The sequence below is a fragment of the Macrotis lagotis genome, chromosome 2, assembly GCF_037893015.1.
Source record: "Macrotis lagotis isolate mMagLag1 chromosome 2, bilby.v1.9.chrom.fasta, whole genome shotgun sequence".
NCBI classification, from domain to species: domain Eukaryota; kingdom Metazoa; phylum Chordata; class Mammalia; order Peramelemorphia; family Peramelidae; genus Macrotis; species Macrotis lagotis.
In genome coordinates, this window is record NC_133659.1 from 294530520 (window position 1) to 294550055 (window position 19536).

A 19536-nucleotide genomic window follows, 5' to 3' on the forward strand; every position below is an offset into this window, starting at 1 on the left:
AAGAGGTTCAAATTCTTCATAATCTGTTCTTTCCTGAATACTGATTTTTCCTAGACAGATTTTCAGCTCTTGTGGATAGCTATCAAATTGAGGATAGCTGTCAAATGATCTTTTTTAATCTTTCAAAATGTTGGAATTTAAATTTCTTAATTTAAAAATTAAAAAGTTACCATATGATACAAACCCATTTCTTTTTTTGTTTGCTTGATTTTTTTGCAAGGAAATGGGGTTAAGTGACTTGCCCAAGGTCACACAGCTAGCAAACCCATTTTTCCAATTTTGATGTCACAATAAAAGGTTTCATCATGGTGCCGAAGTTTGATAACATAACAAAGCCAAGAAGTTCATGAAAATGAACTACATATATACACACACACATATATACATATATACCTCCATACAGATGCAATCTGGCTTTAAATAGTATCTAGTAACAATGTCTTAGCCAGGTATAACTAAAAGTAGGAATAATGTAGGTATACCATTCAAATGTAGGGAACTAGAGAGTAATTTCAACACTACAAAGAGGATACTTAATGACAATCTTCTGATAATTACTGGGGAGGAAAGTCAAAGGATAATTGTTAAAAACAATGAGAATAATCATTATTCTTATAACAAGCAGTCAATGTGGGAGAAGACTATTACATCTCTTCATTCTTCCACCAAGAGCAATTATATTTACTAGAGAAAAGAGGTTTCACCCAGTACAAGTAACTGTAATTCCCTCTCTATCTTGGGCCTTATAGGCAAGACAAGGTTTACTTGGGACTAAGGTTTACTAATTTGCAATCTCTAAGGATCCTTGGTTCCCCAAAATTCTCCTAATTTGTTACAATGCCCAGGAGACTGGTTATAGATTCTATATTTCACCTTAAAAATAAAAAAACTAATAAAAAATCCAAAAGCAAATGGAAAGAAAAGTTGCTATGTGAGATTAAAACAGCACTTTTGGACACAACTTCCCCTAAGGAGTTGAGCTACAAAAGTTTCTGACCTCAAGCAACTTACATTCTCTGGAGAAATAAACACAAAAAGACATCCAAAATAGAGTGTTAATAAATATAACCATTTCTGAAAGCAATCTACAATTATGTAAATAAAGCTCCTAAAGTGTCCATACCTTTTGATCCAGAGATTGTACAGTTAGCCTTATGCCCCAAGAATACCTATTATAAGACACTAAAAATTTTTATGACACTTTTATGTGATACCAAAGAATTAGAAGCAAAAAGCCCATTGTTTTATAGGATGGTTAAACAAATGATGGCACATAAATGTAATGGACTATTTCGGGATTACATGATAAGTACAGGGAAGCATGGAAAAACTGACGTTATCAGATATTAAGTAAGCTGAGCAAAGAAAATTAACACACATGACTACAAGCAATGTAAATGGAAGCATCAACCACAAAACAATCAGGTGGATGCTGAAACATTAACCAAGAACAAGCACTATTACAAGGAGGACATATGAGAAGATCTCCCCATTCCTACTTCTTTACAGGGGGGTGGGGAGGGAGGGGTGGGAGGTTCCCAATGTCAAATGTTTTTATGTTTGATCACTTTTGCCAGGATTTTTTTTGTATTCTTTTTTGTTAAAAAAAAAAAAAACATGACTTACTGTATGAAGTGACCCTTTGGGAAGGGAGAAATTAAGTGAATTAAACAAGGCATCATTAAAATTTTCTTTTAAAAAAAAACAATGCAGTAGGGGAGAGGGAAAGAATGTTGGACATGTACAACTTTTACCAAATTGTTTGCTGCCATGGGGAGAAGAGAGGAAAGGAGGCTGGTAGAAAAATGTAGAACTCATAAATTTGAAAATGAATGTTGAAAACTACCTATGCATGTAATTGGAAAAATAAAATAAAATTTCTATTAAAAGAAAATGTCTTCATCCCTTATGCATAATAATCAAAACTAATTTCACAAATTTCAAACTAAGAAATACATTACGTTAGAAACTGCCAGTAGAATCAGCTCTCTCTGAAATGACAGTATTCATCTTATCCAAGTGAATGTTGTTTACTACAAATGGGTAAGGTACTTTTCTCCAACCCAATCTTTTGTAACTGCCTATGTGTCAGTGATTAACCTTCAATACTTTCAAAGCAAATTAATTTATTCTAACATGGAATGGAAATCAAACAGAGAAACTTGAGTTCTGACTTCGGGGAAGACTGCTGATAGAGACAGCGGAGTCCATGGGATCATATATCTGAGGATCAGATTTTAGAGTTGGAAAGTACACTGGAAGCCAGCTCATTCAAGTCCCTTCACTTTACAGATGGGGACACTGAGGCAGCAAAGAAATTAAGTGACTTGCTCACAATCAAACAGCCAGAAATTGTCAGAGGTAGGATTTTAATGCAAATCTAAACAGGACACACACATCACTGGATCACAAACTTTTTGACCTCAGAACTTTACTCTCTTAAAAACTGAGGACTCCCTCAGAATTAGTTTATTATATTGTCTATAACTATTAGTATTTATTCTATTAAAAATTAAAATATCTTAATATCATTGTAAAAATTGCTTTGATCTTGAAGACACCCAGAAGGTCTCAGGGATTGATCCCCCAGGGGTAGCTAGCTGACACTATGATAATCCCTGATCAGCTGAAAACAAATTGAAGCCAGCCTAGTTCTGTTATTCCCTGGGTAACCTTGGTCGAAACCCAAGTCTCTCAGTCTTAGCTTCCCCATTTATATAACAAAGTTGGGGTGGTCTAAATGAATTCCAAAGTGTCTTACAGCCCTAAATTCTATAATCCTGTGATGCTGGTCCCTCTGTAGTACAGAAAGACATTGGAAGGACAAACCAAACTGGGTTCATTTTTCAATAGTAACTTGGGAAAAAACATTAAAAGGAGACCATTGTGGCTTAGTTATAAAGATCTGTTAGGGCTCCAGGAGTTGCAAGTAAATTAATTATCAGGTGATGGTCAGCATAAATGAAGACTCCCTGATGCACCTGTATAGAATTGCTTGTTGCTCTGCAGTGTTACTCATCTAGGTATGTTCACCATCAGCCACTAAGTGGAAAGGATATAATTCCAACCCCCTTTGGATGATAAATAATCAAAAGGGGTTACTGGCAGTCACCAAGGTTATTATTGCAATGAAGCAAGTACTTAGACAATCAACCAATTTGTGGTCCACATTTTACATATATCTAGATCATAAATACATCTATATGTGCATATAGGTTTATACACACATGTATATATGTTTATCATATTGTGATAAGCTAAGTGAACAAATATGGCAAGAGCAAAAAGAGACAGCAAGGAGCTTGGTGAGCAGCAATTGCCTTATTTCATCTCTATTTCTTCTATTTTTCTCATCTTTTTGGTAAGGAAGTTAGATGGCCTCTGAGGTTTATTCCTCCTATCTCCAGATCTATGATCCCTCTAATCCTGTGAACTTTCTAAGCCTCAGTTTCCTCATCTGCAAAATGAGATTATGTTCAAAGGTTCCTTCCAGTTCCTCATCTTATGACATTTTGAATTGTCTGTAAATAGAGGAGGATGAACTAATTGGCCCCTGTGCCCCCTTACATCTTTCTTAGTAGTTACATGTCAGCAGAGAGAATACTGGACCTGCAGTCAGGAAGACTTGAGTTCAAATCCAGCCTCAGACAAGTAACAACTCTGTGATGCTAGGCAAGTCACTTAATTAACATTGTCTGCCTCAGTTTCCTGATCAGTAAAATGGAGAGTACTTACCTAAAAGGGTTATAGTGAAAATAAACTGAAATAGTATGGGAGGATCCACTAACACTGAACAGGTACAAAAATGCCTTTGTAAACTTCAAAGCTAATGTTAGCTAGTATTAATACCTTATGAAAAGTATTGAGAATCTATTGTGTTTTCATCATTGAAAGTTGAAAACTTGGGGTGGCTAGGTGGCGTAGTGGATAAAGCACCGGCCTTGGAGTCAGGAGTACCTGGGTTCAAATCCAGTCTCAGACACTTAATAATTACCTAGCTGTGTGGCAAGCCACTTAACCCCATTTGCCTTGCCAAAAACCTAAAAAAAAAAAAAAAAAGTTGAAAACTTGCTCCCTAAAGGGGCTGAATCTACCTGAAGAGACAAGAGGCCCACCTTGTAATTAGCTTCTAGAAAGCTATAAAAAACTGTGTGATTACTTGTTCATTGTTCCTGAAATATGGTACAAAGTCTAAGGGCCTGCATGCATGCTGGCTGAGTTTTAAGTCAAATTCACTTGATAGAGGAGAAGAGGGGTAGAAGGGAATCATGAATTCAAATTTAGATTCAGATATTGGATTTTTTTTAATATATTAGTTTGCCAGTTCATGCAAGTTAAGCAAATTCACAAGAAGCTAATTTTTTGAACAGAATGTGCTTATTAATTTAAAACAGGAGAAAGAACTGATCTGAGAACCAGTCTCACGGGGTCAATTATCAGTGCAGGAGACTGCCCTCATGATAGATAAAAGTCTGCTCAGGAGACCAAAATATCAAAATAAGATTCATTAGGAAGCTTAAAATTAGATCAAAAGAAATTGTATATCCTTAAGGGCTATTTTGATTAAGCCATAGTAGATTAATTCATTTCTACACTCTAAAAATTTTGTCTAAAAACTGATTTTAATTATTGAAAAATCATGCCATATTGCCCCCTTCCCGCTTTCCTTGACAAGACTAGGAAACACTGGCTAATTCTAAATCTTCAACTCTTTTTCTTTTGGTTTTTGCAAGGCAATGATATTAAGTGACTTGCCCAAGGGTCACACAGCTAGGTAATTGCTAAGTTTGAGTCCACATTTGAACTCAGGTTCTCCTGACCCCAGGGCCGGTACTCTATCCACTGTGCCACCTAGTTGCCCCAACTCTACCATTTTACTTTCCCCTAACAAACATGTAACAATTCCCAATAAAGCATATAAAATGAACTGAGATTATGCATTATCAGGACATTCTTTTTATTCCTAGATCTTGGCTTCTGGATATATTCTAGTCAACCAAAGTACCATTATAAATGTTCTCTTATAGGGGGTCCCCCCTTCAACAGCTGCTGCCTAAGCTTATCTCCTATATGTTTGAGAAAATGAGACCCACAAAGGTATTAATAGCAATAGCTAACATTTATCTAGCATTTTAAGGTTTGCAAAGTACTCTACAAACATCTCCTTTTATCTTCATAACAACTTAAAACAAGAAAATTGGTTAAATGACTTGATCAGGGTTACAGAGTTCATGTCTGAGGTAGGATTCATATTCAGATGATGGGTACGATATTCTATCTACTACCATCCAACTTAAAGTAAGCGTCAGAGAAAAGATCAAAGACTCATAGATCTAGAAATGGAAGGAACCTCAGAGTTCATCTAGTCTACCCATTTCATCTTATAAGTAAGAGTACGGTGAGACTCAAAGAGGTTCAATTATTTGCTCAAGATCATATGGATAGTGAAACAGGATTTGAACTTAAGTAACCACTCTAAAGCCAATATGTCTTTGCTAGCAGATCATGCTTGTGTTGACTAACAAGTCAACTAATTTGCTGTTTATCTCAGAATTCAGTTACTAGATAGTGTTATCCTGGGCCTCCAAAGTTCAACAAAGATTGGATAATTCACTCCTTAAAACTTTACAGTTTCCTATTCAAAATGAACATATCAACAAACTATATGGGATCAAGTTTTGCGATGTGACCAGTTGGACTAAAAAAAAAAATGTGAAAGTTTTTAAGAACTTACAAAATCAGAAGAATTAAGGGAAAACCTGATAGCTAAATTTTGTATTCAGTTTGTGAGAACTTAGAAGAGGAAATGTGGTGTAATGAATAAAAGGAGTTAAGAAGACCTGAATTCAAGCATCCCTCTTGTAAGTCACACACAACCTCTCAATCCTCAGGGTAATGTCTAACACTATAAATCATGGATAGACAAGCAGTAGGTTTCTTTTAGGATTTTCTTTTAGGAAACATTTATATATAAAATTCTCTTTAGAGAATACTTATTAAACCAAGAGTTAAATGACTTTGTCTCTCTTTTTGAGAGGAATCATCATATGTGTAGTAATAATAGCTACTATGGAAGACAGTGAAGAAACAGATGTTTATGATCTTAATGGGAAAATCCCAGACATACACATAGGATTCTGGGAGTAAGAAGACCCAGTAGCTAGTCCTGCTTCTGTCATTATGTGAATGTCACGGATCTTTTTCTTCCTCCCTAGGATAAAGTTTCCTCATCTACACAATATGAATCAAATCTCTAAGAAACTCTTCTAAAACATTAGAACATTAAAACTAAGTTTCTGCGATTCTAACATGTGTATGTTTCTCATATCTATCATTTCCCTTCTAGACTTAATTATCTCATGTCTGATCTATTAGTCATCTAAGATCTCTCCTCATTAGGATCTCCATCCTCTTCAGGGCATCTGATTCACATACAAAAGATGCCTTTGCAAAGATCACCTCCCATTTCTCCCAAAACTTGACATGACTTCCCAAGACCCACAGTGTAAAACTGAAAACTACTTGCTTTGGCATTCCAAGGCCTCCAACATTTAGAGTTAAATCTGACTTTTTTTCCCTATCGCTTCCTTTAAGGAATTTTAGCTTCAGTCTAATCAACTGAATTTATGCCTAATTCATCCTTATTCATGCTTCACTTAGCACCCTATATATCACTCTCCCTACTCCTCTCTGTGTTAATCATCCAGGTGTGTGTCAGAGAAATCCTAGCTCTTCAGAGATTTCACAGCATTTTAGTCCCTTCATCTAACCAGAAAGGCCCTTGTGCAGACTGAGAAACCAAAGTATCTCAGTCAAGGTCACATACATGGAATGATATGGCAATTAGAAAACCTAGGCTACTTACTACTTGGGAGACTTGAGGGGACTCAAAAAGTATTGGACTGCAGTTTCCTCATCTAAACAATGAAAGTAGTGGATACAATGTTCTCTGAAGTTTTTCCTGGCTTCAGTTCTATAGTCCAAAAGAGAATCAGGCCTTGGCTCCAACTGGGTCTTCAAATGCAACCTTACCTTCTAAAATTGATATGAAGAGTCCATAAAAAGTCAGTGACTCGGCTACTAAACAACTCCAAACTCAAATATCAAGGTCTATGTTGTTATCGGAACATAAATCAAACAAAACCGTCACAGTGCTATCAAGCAACAACTTAAAAATAAGACACTGGCAGTTCAATCATTACTAATTATATCTACAATATGGTTTCTAAACAAAAATAAAGATTGTGTGACCCAGAAACTTATTTAATACTTGATACCTTCAAAGGACCACAGAGGAAAACTTGAAATCATCAAACTTCTGTTCTTCCTAAACCTTTGTTTTCGCTTAATTGCTTTACTATGTTCCAAGGCAGAGGAGTAGGGAAGGGATTTCAGTAATAAATCTCATGATCTAAAAACATAAGGGATCAATAATAAGTTTTTTTTAAGTAAGACCCTCAAAGACACTTGCTGAATGTCTAACAAAATGTATTCTTATCAGTTCTCCTGTTGCTACATTGTTATAGATTTGCAATTCTCTCTGCTCCAGTCAGAGGACCAAAATAATTATGAGCAGAGTGAGGAGGAGGTCTGAAAAGGCGAAGGAAAATAAATGGCCATCATGTATGACAGAATGGTTTCAAGACTGAAAACATGAACCATAAGGCCAGAGAATTGAATTCTTTTTCTCAGAACTATCATCTATTTGTGCATTCATCAATGTCATGGTCTTACCTGATAGCCACTACTGGTCAGAGATCAGAGCTTATATATTCACCAAGATGAACAGAGGTCACATATTGCAGTTCTCAACACTTCAATATACTGGAATAATTTAAGAATTTATATCAGATGTTCCAAGAAGTCTACACAAAGAGATAAAAAACTATGCACACCCTGATTCAGCACTGCTTATTTCTATATCCTAAAGAAATCCAAAGAAAGGAAAAAAAACCCTATCTTCACAAAAATCTTTTTTTTTGGTAGTTGCTAAGAATTGGAAATAAAAGGGATGCCTATCAATTGGGGAATGGCTAAACAAGCTGTGCTATATGATTGCAATGGAATATTATACTATACGAAATGACAAGTAGAATGATTTCAGAAAAACCTGACTTATAAGAACTGATGTACAGGGGTGGCTAGGTGGTGCAGTAGATAGAGCACCGGCCCTAGAGTCAGGAGTACCTGAGTTCAAATCTGGCCTCAGATACTTAATAATTACCTAACTGTATGGCCTTGGGCAAGTCACTTAAACTCACTGCCTTGTAAAAGCCTTAAAAAAAAAAAGAACTGATGTACAATGAAGTAGCAGGAGAATATTGTATTCAGTGACAATATTGTTCAGGGAACCATAAATGACTTGGCTATTTTCAGCAATAAAATCCTAAAAAACTAATGAAGAAGCATACTATCCCTGATAGAACTAATATTGACTGAATATACACCAAAGCATGCTATTTTTTATTTTCTTTCTTTTCTTTTTTTTTTCCTTTTGAGTCTTCTTGTACAAAATGACTAATATGGAGATGTTTCATATAATTGCACATGCATAACCTGTTTATATAATTGCTTACCATCTCAGGGAGAGGGGAGGGGAAGGAAAGAATTTAGAACTCAAAACTTTAAATAAAAATACTTAACAACAGCAAAAAAAAAAAAAAGTAGTAGTTCCAAAGAAGTTATGGCCCTCCACATAGGGAAAAGGGATAGGAAGGAAGGTTACTTTCTACTAAGTGTTTTCCTCATTTAAAGTGACTTCAAATTGTTGCTAGGTACGAGGCCTAAACCAAAAAATGAACTTCATGAGGGTAAAGACCCTTTTGGTTATTTTTTTAAACACCTCTAATACCATGGGCTTTTGCATACAGTAGGAGCTTAATAAATACTTGATGGAATTAAAATCCTAAAGCTTAAGCTATACAAAAGGGGAATGATCAGAAAGAAATTGGTTTCCCTCATGCTGTAGGTGCTCAAGCAAAAAAAAGGAAACTGTACTAGGTGCTTTATCTTATTTGGTATTCATAACTTTGGGAAGTAGGTACTACTATTATCCCCATTTTATAGGCAAAGAAACTGAGGTAGCAAGAGGCTAAGTGTCTGAAATCACATTTGAACCAGGCTGCCTAACACCAGGTCTATCCACTGATAGACCAAAGGTTTCTTTTCATCCATAAAAGAAAAATGACTAAGTTAGAAATGCTAATATTCCTAGGCACCAAAAGTGACTACATTTGGGGGGCGGCTAGGTCGCACAGTGGCTGGAGCACCAGCCCCGAAGTCAAGAGTACCTGAGTTCAAATCAGGCCTCAGACACATAATAATGACCTAGCTGTGTGGCCTTGGGCAAGCCACTTAACCCCATTTACCTTGCAAAAACCTAAAAAAAAAAAAAGTGACTACAATGGTAGGATACTTGTCCAGTTTATTGTAGTTATAATTTTGGTGAAGGTATCATCTAGACTAAATGGGAGCCAAGGTCCCCTCTATGTCTGAAATGCCATTATTCTGACCTTGGGAAAGAGTTCACAGATTCATACATCTAAAGCTAGAAGTTTATCTACTCATTTTGCAGATGATGAACTCAATGAAAGGTCTTTTGACTCAAAGTCAATGCTTTTTCTAAATATTATTTTATCAACATTATAATTGTTATTCTGTCTAAAATAAACACATAAATCATACCAGAAAAGCTAGCTTTAAGAGCATAGGAAGACCAACATTTGATTGTTTTTTTCTCTTTCAATAAATATCCCTAAGTATTACTACCCCCCCCCCTTGAAATAAGGTCATTTGAGTCTTTGGTGTGTTTGTTTTTTCTCTCAAGAAAACAAACTAGTAAATCATTTAAGTGTTCATGTAAAAGTATGCAAAATGGTCTTTGTTTAGAGGAATGGTAGCTATGAGGATGGGGCACTGAGATCAGGAAAATGACTCCTAGAATCTAACACTGAAAATAACTCTAAGGATGATAGGGAGATGGGAGGAGGCAATGGGTGATGATGGCAATACATTTACATATAACAGTTTTATCACTTTAAGTGTCTTCCTGAACTGGTCAGTCAAAACTGTAAGGAGCATACCTTAGTTAAAAAAACCAAAGGTTTCTTTTCATCCATAAAAGGAGAATGACTAAGTTAAAAATGCTGATATTCCTAGGTACCATTTGTAAAAATAACCCTGCATGTAAATAACTATTTACAAACTGCCTGCCTCAACCACAGATTCTAACATTACCAGTTAAATACTGGCATGTGGGGTTCATGTTTATGAGAAATAAGGAGATAGGGTGGGGGAGAGGGAAAGAAAAATCCCTAACTTTCATTTTTACCAATAATACCAAACTTGCCCCCAAAAGAATCCTATAACAAGTAGCATGAATGTTTCATCTAAATTTCCTGACCCACCTTAGGGCCCACTGCTAATAAGCAATGTTAACACCTCCAAGAAGGGGCAGAGAAAGTATATAGAGTATGGCTAATCTGCAGAAGAAATGTAATCTAACTGATCAAGAACTGATCAAAAAAATCAACTTGGTGCATTTATCCCAATAGTTCAATCAATCCACAGTTTTTAATCTTCTTAATTCTAGAAATGTTGTTGCAACAAGTTTAACTGTCTCTCTATTATTAGAACATAACCTTTGTTCTCGACTCACCTTGTGCACTTTTTTATGTAGTCCATATATAAAATTTTTACAAAAAGGCACTAAGGCAATCCCATAACATCAAAAGAAAAAACTGAGGGGACTCGAGACTGGTTTTATTCTTCTAACACAGTAACCTTAGTATCTGTATCCTAACTATCCTTTTCATAGGTCCAATTTTCTCCAGCTCTGAGTCATTAATAGTTTCTCTCCTGACTCATCACATAGAAAGGTAGACAGTCTGGAAAATAATGGCCATTCCAAAAAGGTGTTGTGGGTGGTGCTTTTGTTTTAATCTATTTGGATTTATAGAGTCTACCAAGTAGTGCTGATGCTACAATTACTTGAGAAATATCAACTGAATTATTATCATCTCTAAATGTTTTGGGACAGCCAAGTGGCACAGTAGAGAGAGTGGTGGGCTTGGAGTCAGGAAGATTAATCTTCCTGAGTTCAAATTTGGTCTAAGACACTTACTTAGCTTAACCCGGGGTAAATCATTTAGCCCTGTTTGACTCAGTTTCCTCATTAGTAAAATTAATTGGAGAAGGAAATAGCAAATCATTCCAGGATCTTTGCCCCCCCCCAAAAAAAAACCTAAATGGGATTGTGAAGAATCAAATGTGAATGGACTGCAAAATTTATCATATCAGAAATGAAAAGCAGTAAGATTTTTACAATATTTACTAATTCAAATAAAAAACCCATTACATGTTACCATAAATAGGAACATGAAAAAATAACTGTTTTCCAAAAAAAAAAAATTAGTGAGAAGTGTAGCATCGTTTAAGAAATTTCTGCTCATCTTGTCTCCATCTAGCTACCTGGTTATGACAACTCATCTCTGATCTGCTCAGTCACACCTAGCTTAGAGACTGATCAGTAAAAACTCAGGTCAACATCTGTAACCTGCTTGTACATTCAAGTGATTGCAATGTGCTGTTTTGGTTGAAGTATTATATGAAGAAAATCTGGCCTCAAGAAGATAGGTTATTGGAAAAGGGAGGAGTATTTTAATAGGCATATGACATCTTAGCATTATCACGAAAATAACTTTGACTTTAAAGATCCCATGAAAGGGTCTTGAGAATTCCAGGGAAGTGGGTACTGATCAATCACCTCGACACTTAATCCACTAAGCTAAGAGGTTTAGATATGATTTAGTCTTTAGTCTAATTTAGTCATTACTGCTCTATTCTATAGCTTCACTGTTCTTTTTTCCCATTAAGCTATTTCCAATCAATAAACAAGCAATTAATAATTAGTTAAAGCATACCAGGCCTTGTGTTAGGCCCTGGGAGTACAAAGAATGTACTCTATTAAGTAAAAAGAATGGTACTAAGTACAAAGAATGAAACTATCCCTGTTCATCAAAATGTTTACATTTGAATGGTAGAGCTCACAAGTCTGTCTAAAAATATATACATAATACTTATTATACTGCTTGCCTTTCTCAAGGAGGTTGAGAAAGTCAGGAGGAAGGGAGAGAATTTGGATCTTAAACTCTTTAAAAGATGTTAATTTTTAAAAAATATAACTGGGAAATATTTTAAAAAAATAAACTTAAAGAAAAAATAAAACTATATGCCTATAGATAACAAATATGAAGTTAGTAAATACAAATATATATATATATAATATATATATACACACACACACACACACACACACACACACACACACACACATATATACGCACAGTATATATGCTTATAGACTAGGAAGTCTGTGAAGTAGGGTACTAAAAACTGCAGGAGGAGGTGGGGAGTCAGGAAAGGCTTCATGAAGAAGATAATCCCCAAGTTATATCTTAAAAGAGATTCTATGAGGCAGAGGTTAAGGTAGGAGTGCATTCCAGACATGGAAAGGAGGGGGATGACTAGTACAAAGGCACAGAAACAGTCCTGTGTGAGGGGGGAAAAAAAAGTCAGGGTCTTGGCTGGATCACAGAGTGAAAGAGGGGGAGTAATGTCCAATGAGGCTTGAAGGATAGGTTGGGGCCAGGCTGTGAGGAGCTTTAAAACCTAGACATGGGAGTTTATAGTGGGAAGCCACTGGAATTGGCAAGGAGACAAATGGTGAGATCTCTGCTTAAGGAAAATTATTTTGGCAGTAGACTGTAGGATGGACAAGATATAGGATGGATGAGAGTGGTTAAGTCCGCCATCTAGTTTAAAATAACTAGCAAGCAATTGAGACTGGAGTGAGATGAGAGCTCTGGGAAGAAACTGGAGCTGGATATATAGATTTAGATCTAGGAATCATCTGTAGAGAGATAAAAGTTAAACCAAGGGAGTCATCGAGGATAGAGAGAAAACAGACCTTTACATCTAGAGAGAGTATGATGGGGACAGCAAAGTTGACTGGGAAGATACAGTTGGAGAATAAGGAAACAAAGGAGAGGGTATAGTAACCAACATCCAGAGAAGAGAACAGATCTAGAAAGAGGTCATCAATAATATCAAATGAAGCTGGGGCAGCTAAATGACACAGTAGATAGAACACTGACCTGGAAGTCAGGACAATCTGAGTTCAAATCCAGCCTCAGATACTTAATATTTACTTAGCTGTGTGACCGTGGGCAAGTCATTTAACACCATTTTCTTGCCAAAAAAAAAAAAATCAAATGAAACTGAAAGGTGGAACTGAGAAGACTTGACAAACAGATCATGGGAACAGCAATTTCAAGTGATAAAGTCAAAGACATTGCAAAGCAGGGGTGGAGAATGAGAGGAGATGAAAAGGAGATGATGAGTTTAGATAGCTTTGTTCAAGGTGTTTGATTGAAATAGAGCAGGAGAGATCATTTTTGATGGGTTGAGGGTTTAATAGGATCTAGTGAAGGTTTTTTAAAAGGATGGGGAAGATGGTCATGTTTGAAGACACTTGAAGGAACCAGCTGATTCCAGGTAGGGGAGGAGATAGACCCAGGATATATCTGTCACTGAAGATGGGAGGGGATGGAATCAAGTAGGCCTTATCAAGAAGGGTAAATTTTTTGCAAAATTGGTAGAGAGGAAGAAAAAATAGGAGCTGATTTTAAGGAATTTTGAGTTTAGAAAAGAAGAAAGAGTTCACATCAAATGCCCTTTTTTTTCCATTCAGAGTAAAAGGCAAGGTTTCTAGACTTAAGAGAAGAGGGAGGGAGAGGTATGTGGGGCTTGAGGAGGAAAGAGAATGTAACTTCTGTGGGCAGTCTAAATGGATTTATACCTCAAAGATCACTTGGGGGTTTTTTGGATTTTTTTTTCAAGGTAATGGGGTTATGTGACTTGCCCCAGGTCAGACAGCTAGGTAATTTGAACTCAGGTCCCTGACTCCACTGTGCCACCTAGCTGCTGCCCCTCAAAGATCACTTCTGATCAAAACCTTAAAAGAGTCATAGGGAGGAAGTTTAGAAATGAAAAAGATCCCAGGATACCAAGGAAGTCTAATCTCATTACTCTTCCCACCTGGGAGCTGACTTTCTCTTCTCTGCCTGAGTGTCAGGGAAAACTGGATTTGAGTTCTACCATGATCAACTTGACATTGGACAAGTCACAATCTCTTTGGAATTCAGCACCCTTCTCTATAAAATGAGGGAGGAATTCAACTCAGATGACTTCTAAAGCTGACTTAATACTCGAAGGACCTCAGTCCTAGAACATTTTAAAGTTCACAACATCAATACAAAAAAAATTAAAAATCACATTATACATTACATGATTAAATCAAAAAACAGTTCAAATCCCAGCTTCTGCTGCTTATTTATCAGCAACACTGTACAACCTCCCCCTACCTACCTCCCTTCTTCTTTGACCCTCAGTTTCCTAAATCTGCAAAATGAGGGTTTGGACATTTCACTTTTAATACTGAGATATCATGAACATGTCTTTCTCCTCTTCAGATGCCTAACATGTCAAAAGTTGTATTTCAAATATCTCCTAAGCACTTTGCCTGTTTATTTTAAATCTTTTTTTTCTCTTTCAACCATAAAAAGGCCCTCTCCTCCATAAATCCTTTGCAACCCAATAGAATATCTCCCACTTCATAACTCAGAGCATATATTATTTCTACCACTCATCTGGCAAAAAAAAAAAAAATGTATGTAGTAGTAGTGTATTGTGACAACTCTTTGTATTAGTATCCAGATTTTTCATTAGTTTATTTGCTGTCTACCATCTCCCTTGACCCCAAAAGTTATGATCCTGGAGAGTCCACAGTTCCTTATCACTCTCCAATCAAGAAGCTTTCAAAACTTTTGCACAGTGTGGCGAAAGGAGGGGAATGATTAAAGAATGATTTAAATAGAATGTATTAAGAAATAGGTTGATATTATTATATGCAAATGGAGGAAGGTGGAGATCTAGAAAATTTCTAGATTACTCTCAAGGCAGGGAAGGAAGGAAGGAAGAAGGAAGAGAGGAGGTAGGGAGGGAGGAAAGGAAGGAAGGAGAGAAGGAAGGGAAGGAGGGAGAGAGGGAAGGAAGAAAAGGAAGGCAAGAACATAAATCTATAATTTCATTGGTAAAGGCAATCCTTCCACCAAAGCACAGGAGCTTGGAAACTCCACCTTAAGAGTTGCCTCGGAGCCCTGGAAGATTAAGTGATTTTGATCCCAGAAACAATTTATGTCAGAGCCAGGACAGGGACCCAAGTCTTCTTTACTTTTCTGAAAACTCTACTACCTAAGCCACAAGGCCTCTGTCCAGGAGACAGACACACACCTGATCAATTATAACATTATCAAAAACCAAATGAACAAGAACAAAAAGGGCAGTCTTTAATCCCACAGATTTGTCCAAATCACCAGGGGATATTATTTTTTGGCTCATCAATTTAACAAGTTTTTCCCATATTAGGTGCTTAATAAATGCTCAAATAACTACCTTCACTTGCTTACAACCTTACAGTGATATCCAACTATCTTGCAGATATCTAATAGTAGAAAGAATTTCTACTCGTAGGAAGATGGAAGGCATCATGTCACCAAACAGGCCCAAACCATATGCTGATTTAGTCAAGTATTCATAAGAAGTTGATCCTAACCTGGTATGTAACTAAATTTATTTTTGAATCTTTATAGAAGCAAACTGATTTTTCAGCTTTCAATGTGAAAGTCAAGGTATGAACATAGGTATTTGAGTGGCCAGAGAAAAGAACTCAAGAAACTTTACAGGTGCAGTGGAATCCTTATTTCTCAAACTTAATAAGACAGACTTCTCTTAATGAAGAAAGGAAACACATCTTCCAAAGGCAACAACCCAATTCTATCTAGCTCCTTACTTGAAAAGTTTCCTTTTTTTAATCTGACTCCCAATTTTGAACTTTCAATGATTTATCAGAAAAAAAGTTATTTCTAAAAAAAGCAAATCATTACAAATCTTGGGAATGCTCAAGTCCAGAGCCTGCTAATAATTAGGCACTGTTAAAAAAAAAACCATTACAATGTTGTAGTTGTTGGGCCATACTATATGTAAAAGACAGGGCCCATAGTTACCACTGAAAGAAGGCAGCCCTCAATTCCTTATTCAATAAAACAGGATCAAATTCCACAGACAAAAATGGTACCCTGGGTTGTTTGTTTTTAAAGGAAGATTAAATTTGGGAGTTAGCAACACCCAAACAGAAAACATTCCACAGTATTTAGACTCAATTGTACTTGGGAGTCATCTACATTCCCAGCACCACATTCTCCAGCTAAGTGCATGGGTATTAACAAAAGATGTTTCTCAAACTCTCACGTGATACACCCTATTTATTTCCCCCACCAAACATTGCTCTTCATATAAAAAGAATGATGCTTAGGGAAATTATTTCAGAAGAAACAAATACCAAAAAAAAAAAAAAAAGTTCATATTAGCCAAGATACAGTAGTTTGGCTCAACTCTCTCAGAAAGATGAAAAGTGAGAAAGCAACAATTGAAAGCAAAGCAGGCCATTTCATTTGAATCATCTACTCCCCTTTTTAAAAATAAAGTTGAGGAATGTAGTTTTCCTCAAGCCTTTTGTCTTCAGTTTCCCAACAATCTTTATATTTTTAACTCAAAAAAAAAACCCTCTCGAAATTTGATTACCATTCTTATGAATTCCTTTTAAAGTAATTTAATGAATACCAGATCTTTTTGTGCAAGTAGCAAGCCACAGAGGACAGTTTTGTTGACTGATAAAAATATCTTTCTCCCTCTTAAACACACAGAGAACTGCTGCCTTTTTCTTCTTCAAGAATTCCTCTGAGATTCAAAACTGAGGACCAATCAGACCTACACCTTAATTTATCACAAACGATATGAACAAAGTACACTTTAAAAAAATACCAAATCCTTAACAGGAGTTGTATATTGAATTATCAAAGGATGGCCTTAAAGGAGCAGTAGTAAACAAGGGAAAACATGATCAAAGAGACAATGATAGAAAGGATGAGACCCACATGGGTGAGTTTAACTCCCAAGAAATTTAAATTCCCCCTCCCCCAAAAAGGGGAGATCCAAAGGTAAAGAATGGTGCCGGATACCAAATATTTATCCCGAATTCATCATCATTTACCCTGAACCCTGAACATGAATTTGGTCTTCCAGGTGATCAAGAGCACTTTTTATAATTAATGGCTTTTAATTATCAAAATCTGAGCACTTTTATTTATGTATAAGGCAGTTTTATTCATGCCTTAAATATTTTATTCTTAAAAAAAGTGGGGGGGGTTATGTGCGTGAGCCAACTCGGAGAAGGAGTTATCTATATTTATGGAAAAGCTGGGGCAGTTAAAGCACCCCCTTCCTCTGACTTCAAAGCAAAATGAGTGTCTTTATGCGCGATTTGCTTACAGATGGCCCTAGACAGTGAATGGGGAGGGAGGGAAGGAGGGAGGCTAAAAGAGAAATTCCAAGCAAACTTCAAACGCTTCTGTTAGCGGCGGCAAGCAAAAGCAGCCTAGCCAGAGGAGGAGAAGAGGTTCGCTTCCTCCCGAGGTGCAGAAAGATTATCTGGCCGATGCCCCCAACACGTGTTGCAAAGTCAACTTTAAAACGATTCGGAGAGGCCATTTACTCCCGGGTGGACCCCGCCTCTCCACGCCCCCCTCCCCAATCGCTCGATCCTCTCCCCCCCAAGGTGGAAAGGAGGGAAGGGTCCAAACTCGGGGCTAGAGAGGTGGGGGGGGGCGGGTGACGGAGGGAGGGAAGAGCCCGCGGAAAGCCCTGCCAGCTCCTCCTCCTCCTCCTCCTCCTCCTCCTCACCTCGGCCGCCGGGATGTTGACGACTCCGGTGGAGCGGCGCTTCTCCCGCAGCTTCCTCTTCTCGATCTGGCCCTTGCCTTTCCTGGCACTGGGGCCCGAACTCTTGCCCTTGTCCTTGGCCCCGTCCCGGCCCTCTCGATCGCCCAAGGTGGGCTGGCCCCCCGCCCTGGGGGGCGAGGGGGGCGCCGGCGCGTTTACGGCCCCGGGGCCGGCCCGGCTCCCCGCCGTGGGGGACGAGGGGGGCGCCGGCGTGTTGGCCCCGCTGGCACCCGGGGCGGCCCGGCTCCCCGCCTTGGGGGACAACGGGGGGGCGGCTTTGGGAGCGACGCCCCCAGCCCCCGGGGCCCGGCTCCCCGCCGTGGGGGACGAGGGCGGGAGGCCCCCGGCTCGCCTCCCGGGCCTGGGGGAGGAGGGGGGCATCACCATGGCGACGGGGCCCGCGGCGCCCGGGGGGCTGGGGGGGTCGCCGCCGTCGGGCCGCTCCGAGTCACCAGGGGGGTCGCGGGGGTCCCAGGGGCCGGGGGCGGCAGGTGCGGGCGGCCGGCCGGGGTGCAGCTCGCCGGGCTGGGCCCCGGGGCCCCGCGCGATGCCGCAGAGCTGGCCCTGCTTGGAGCGCATCTTCTCCCGCTTGGCCTTCCACTCCTCGAGGAAGTCGGTGGTGCTGCCGCCCGGGCCGCCGCGGCTGCGGTAGCCTCCAGTCGCCATGTTCCCGGAGGGGCCGGCTGGGCCCCGGGGTCCGGCCCGGCCCGGCCCGCGCCTCCGGCTCCGGCTTAGCGGGGCCGGGGGCCAAGAGAGGGGGCGAGCCCGGCTGGGCGCCTGCGGGGGCCAAACACACAAGGGGCCGGTGAGGGGAGCCCCCCCCAGCGGGCACAGGCGGGGGCGCCGCCCTCCACCTGCCAACCCGCCGCCGCCGGGCCCCGGGGCCCCCTTACCTGCCCCGCGCGAGGCCGGAGCGGCGCCAGGTGAGCAGCGGCCGGCCCAAGGCGCCCCGAGTCGCCGCGTCTCTCCAGGGAGCGCCGAGGGCAGCCGAGGCGCCGGCGGAAAGGACCGAGCTGGCTCCAGCCCGGGCCGGGGCGGGCAGGCCGGGCCGGGGGGCCGAGGCGGGGGCCGCCCCGGCCCAGCCCATTGGCCCGCGGCGCAAGGCCGGCCCTCCCCGGCGCCGCCCCTCCGCGCGGCTCAGGTGCGGGGCGCCGCCCCTCCGCGCGGCTCAGGTGCGGGGCGCCGCTCCCCTAGCCGCCGCCCGCCCCGGTGCCCCGGGCACCCCGAGCCCCGCGGGGCGCCGCGGGGCAGCGGCCGCCCCTTAGGGCCCAGGAACGCGGCCTCGCGGCCTCAGTCTCCAGGCGCTCCGTCTCTGGAGCCGCCAAAGTTCCGAGAAAGGCCAAGCTCGCCCGGGGCCGGGTCGGCGGGGCTTCTGCCCCCCCCCCCTTTCGCTGCCCCGCTTCCCCCCGGGCCCGCCATCTGGCCCGAATTCCCCGGGTTCCGATACCCACCAGGCCCGTGGCTATGGCATGGCAGGTTGGATCGGGGTGGCCACTCCTGAGCAGCATTCCGGGAAGCCCGCGCTCCAGGGGTCCGACATGGCCCAACTCATTCCCCCTTATTAAAAAAAAAGCAATGGCACGCACTTCTCTTCTCTCCCTGCCGCTATCTTACCCAAGACCCCTTCCAAAAAGAGAA

At 40.3% G+C, this 19536-nt stretch overlaps 1 protein-coding gene across 1 annotated transcript in view; it reads right to left on the reverse strand.

Annotated features, from left to right (window-relative positions):
* The window catches only part of PAWR (pro-apoptotic WT1 regulator), a 146030-nt gene extending 127049 nt beyond the window's left edge, over positions 1-18981 (reverse strand). The window contains exons 1-2 of the mRNA XM_074226494.1: positions 18792-18981; positions 17860-18675 (exon numbers count right to left, since the gene is read on the reverse strand). Of these exons, the coding sequence (XP_074082595.1) occupies positions 17860-18564 (705 nt within the window). The 5' untranslated portion in view covers positions 18565-18675; positions 18792-18981. The remainder of the gene's footprint in view (positions 1-17859; positions 18676-18791) is intronic.
* Between the last annotated feature and the right edge of the window lie 555 nt (positions 18982-19536).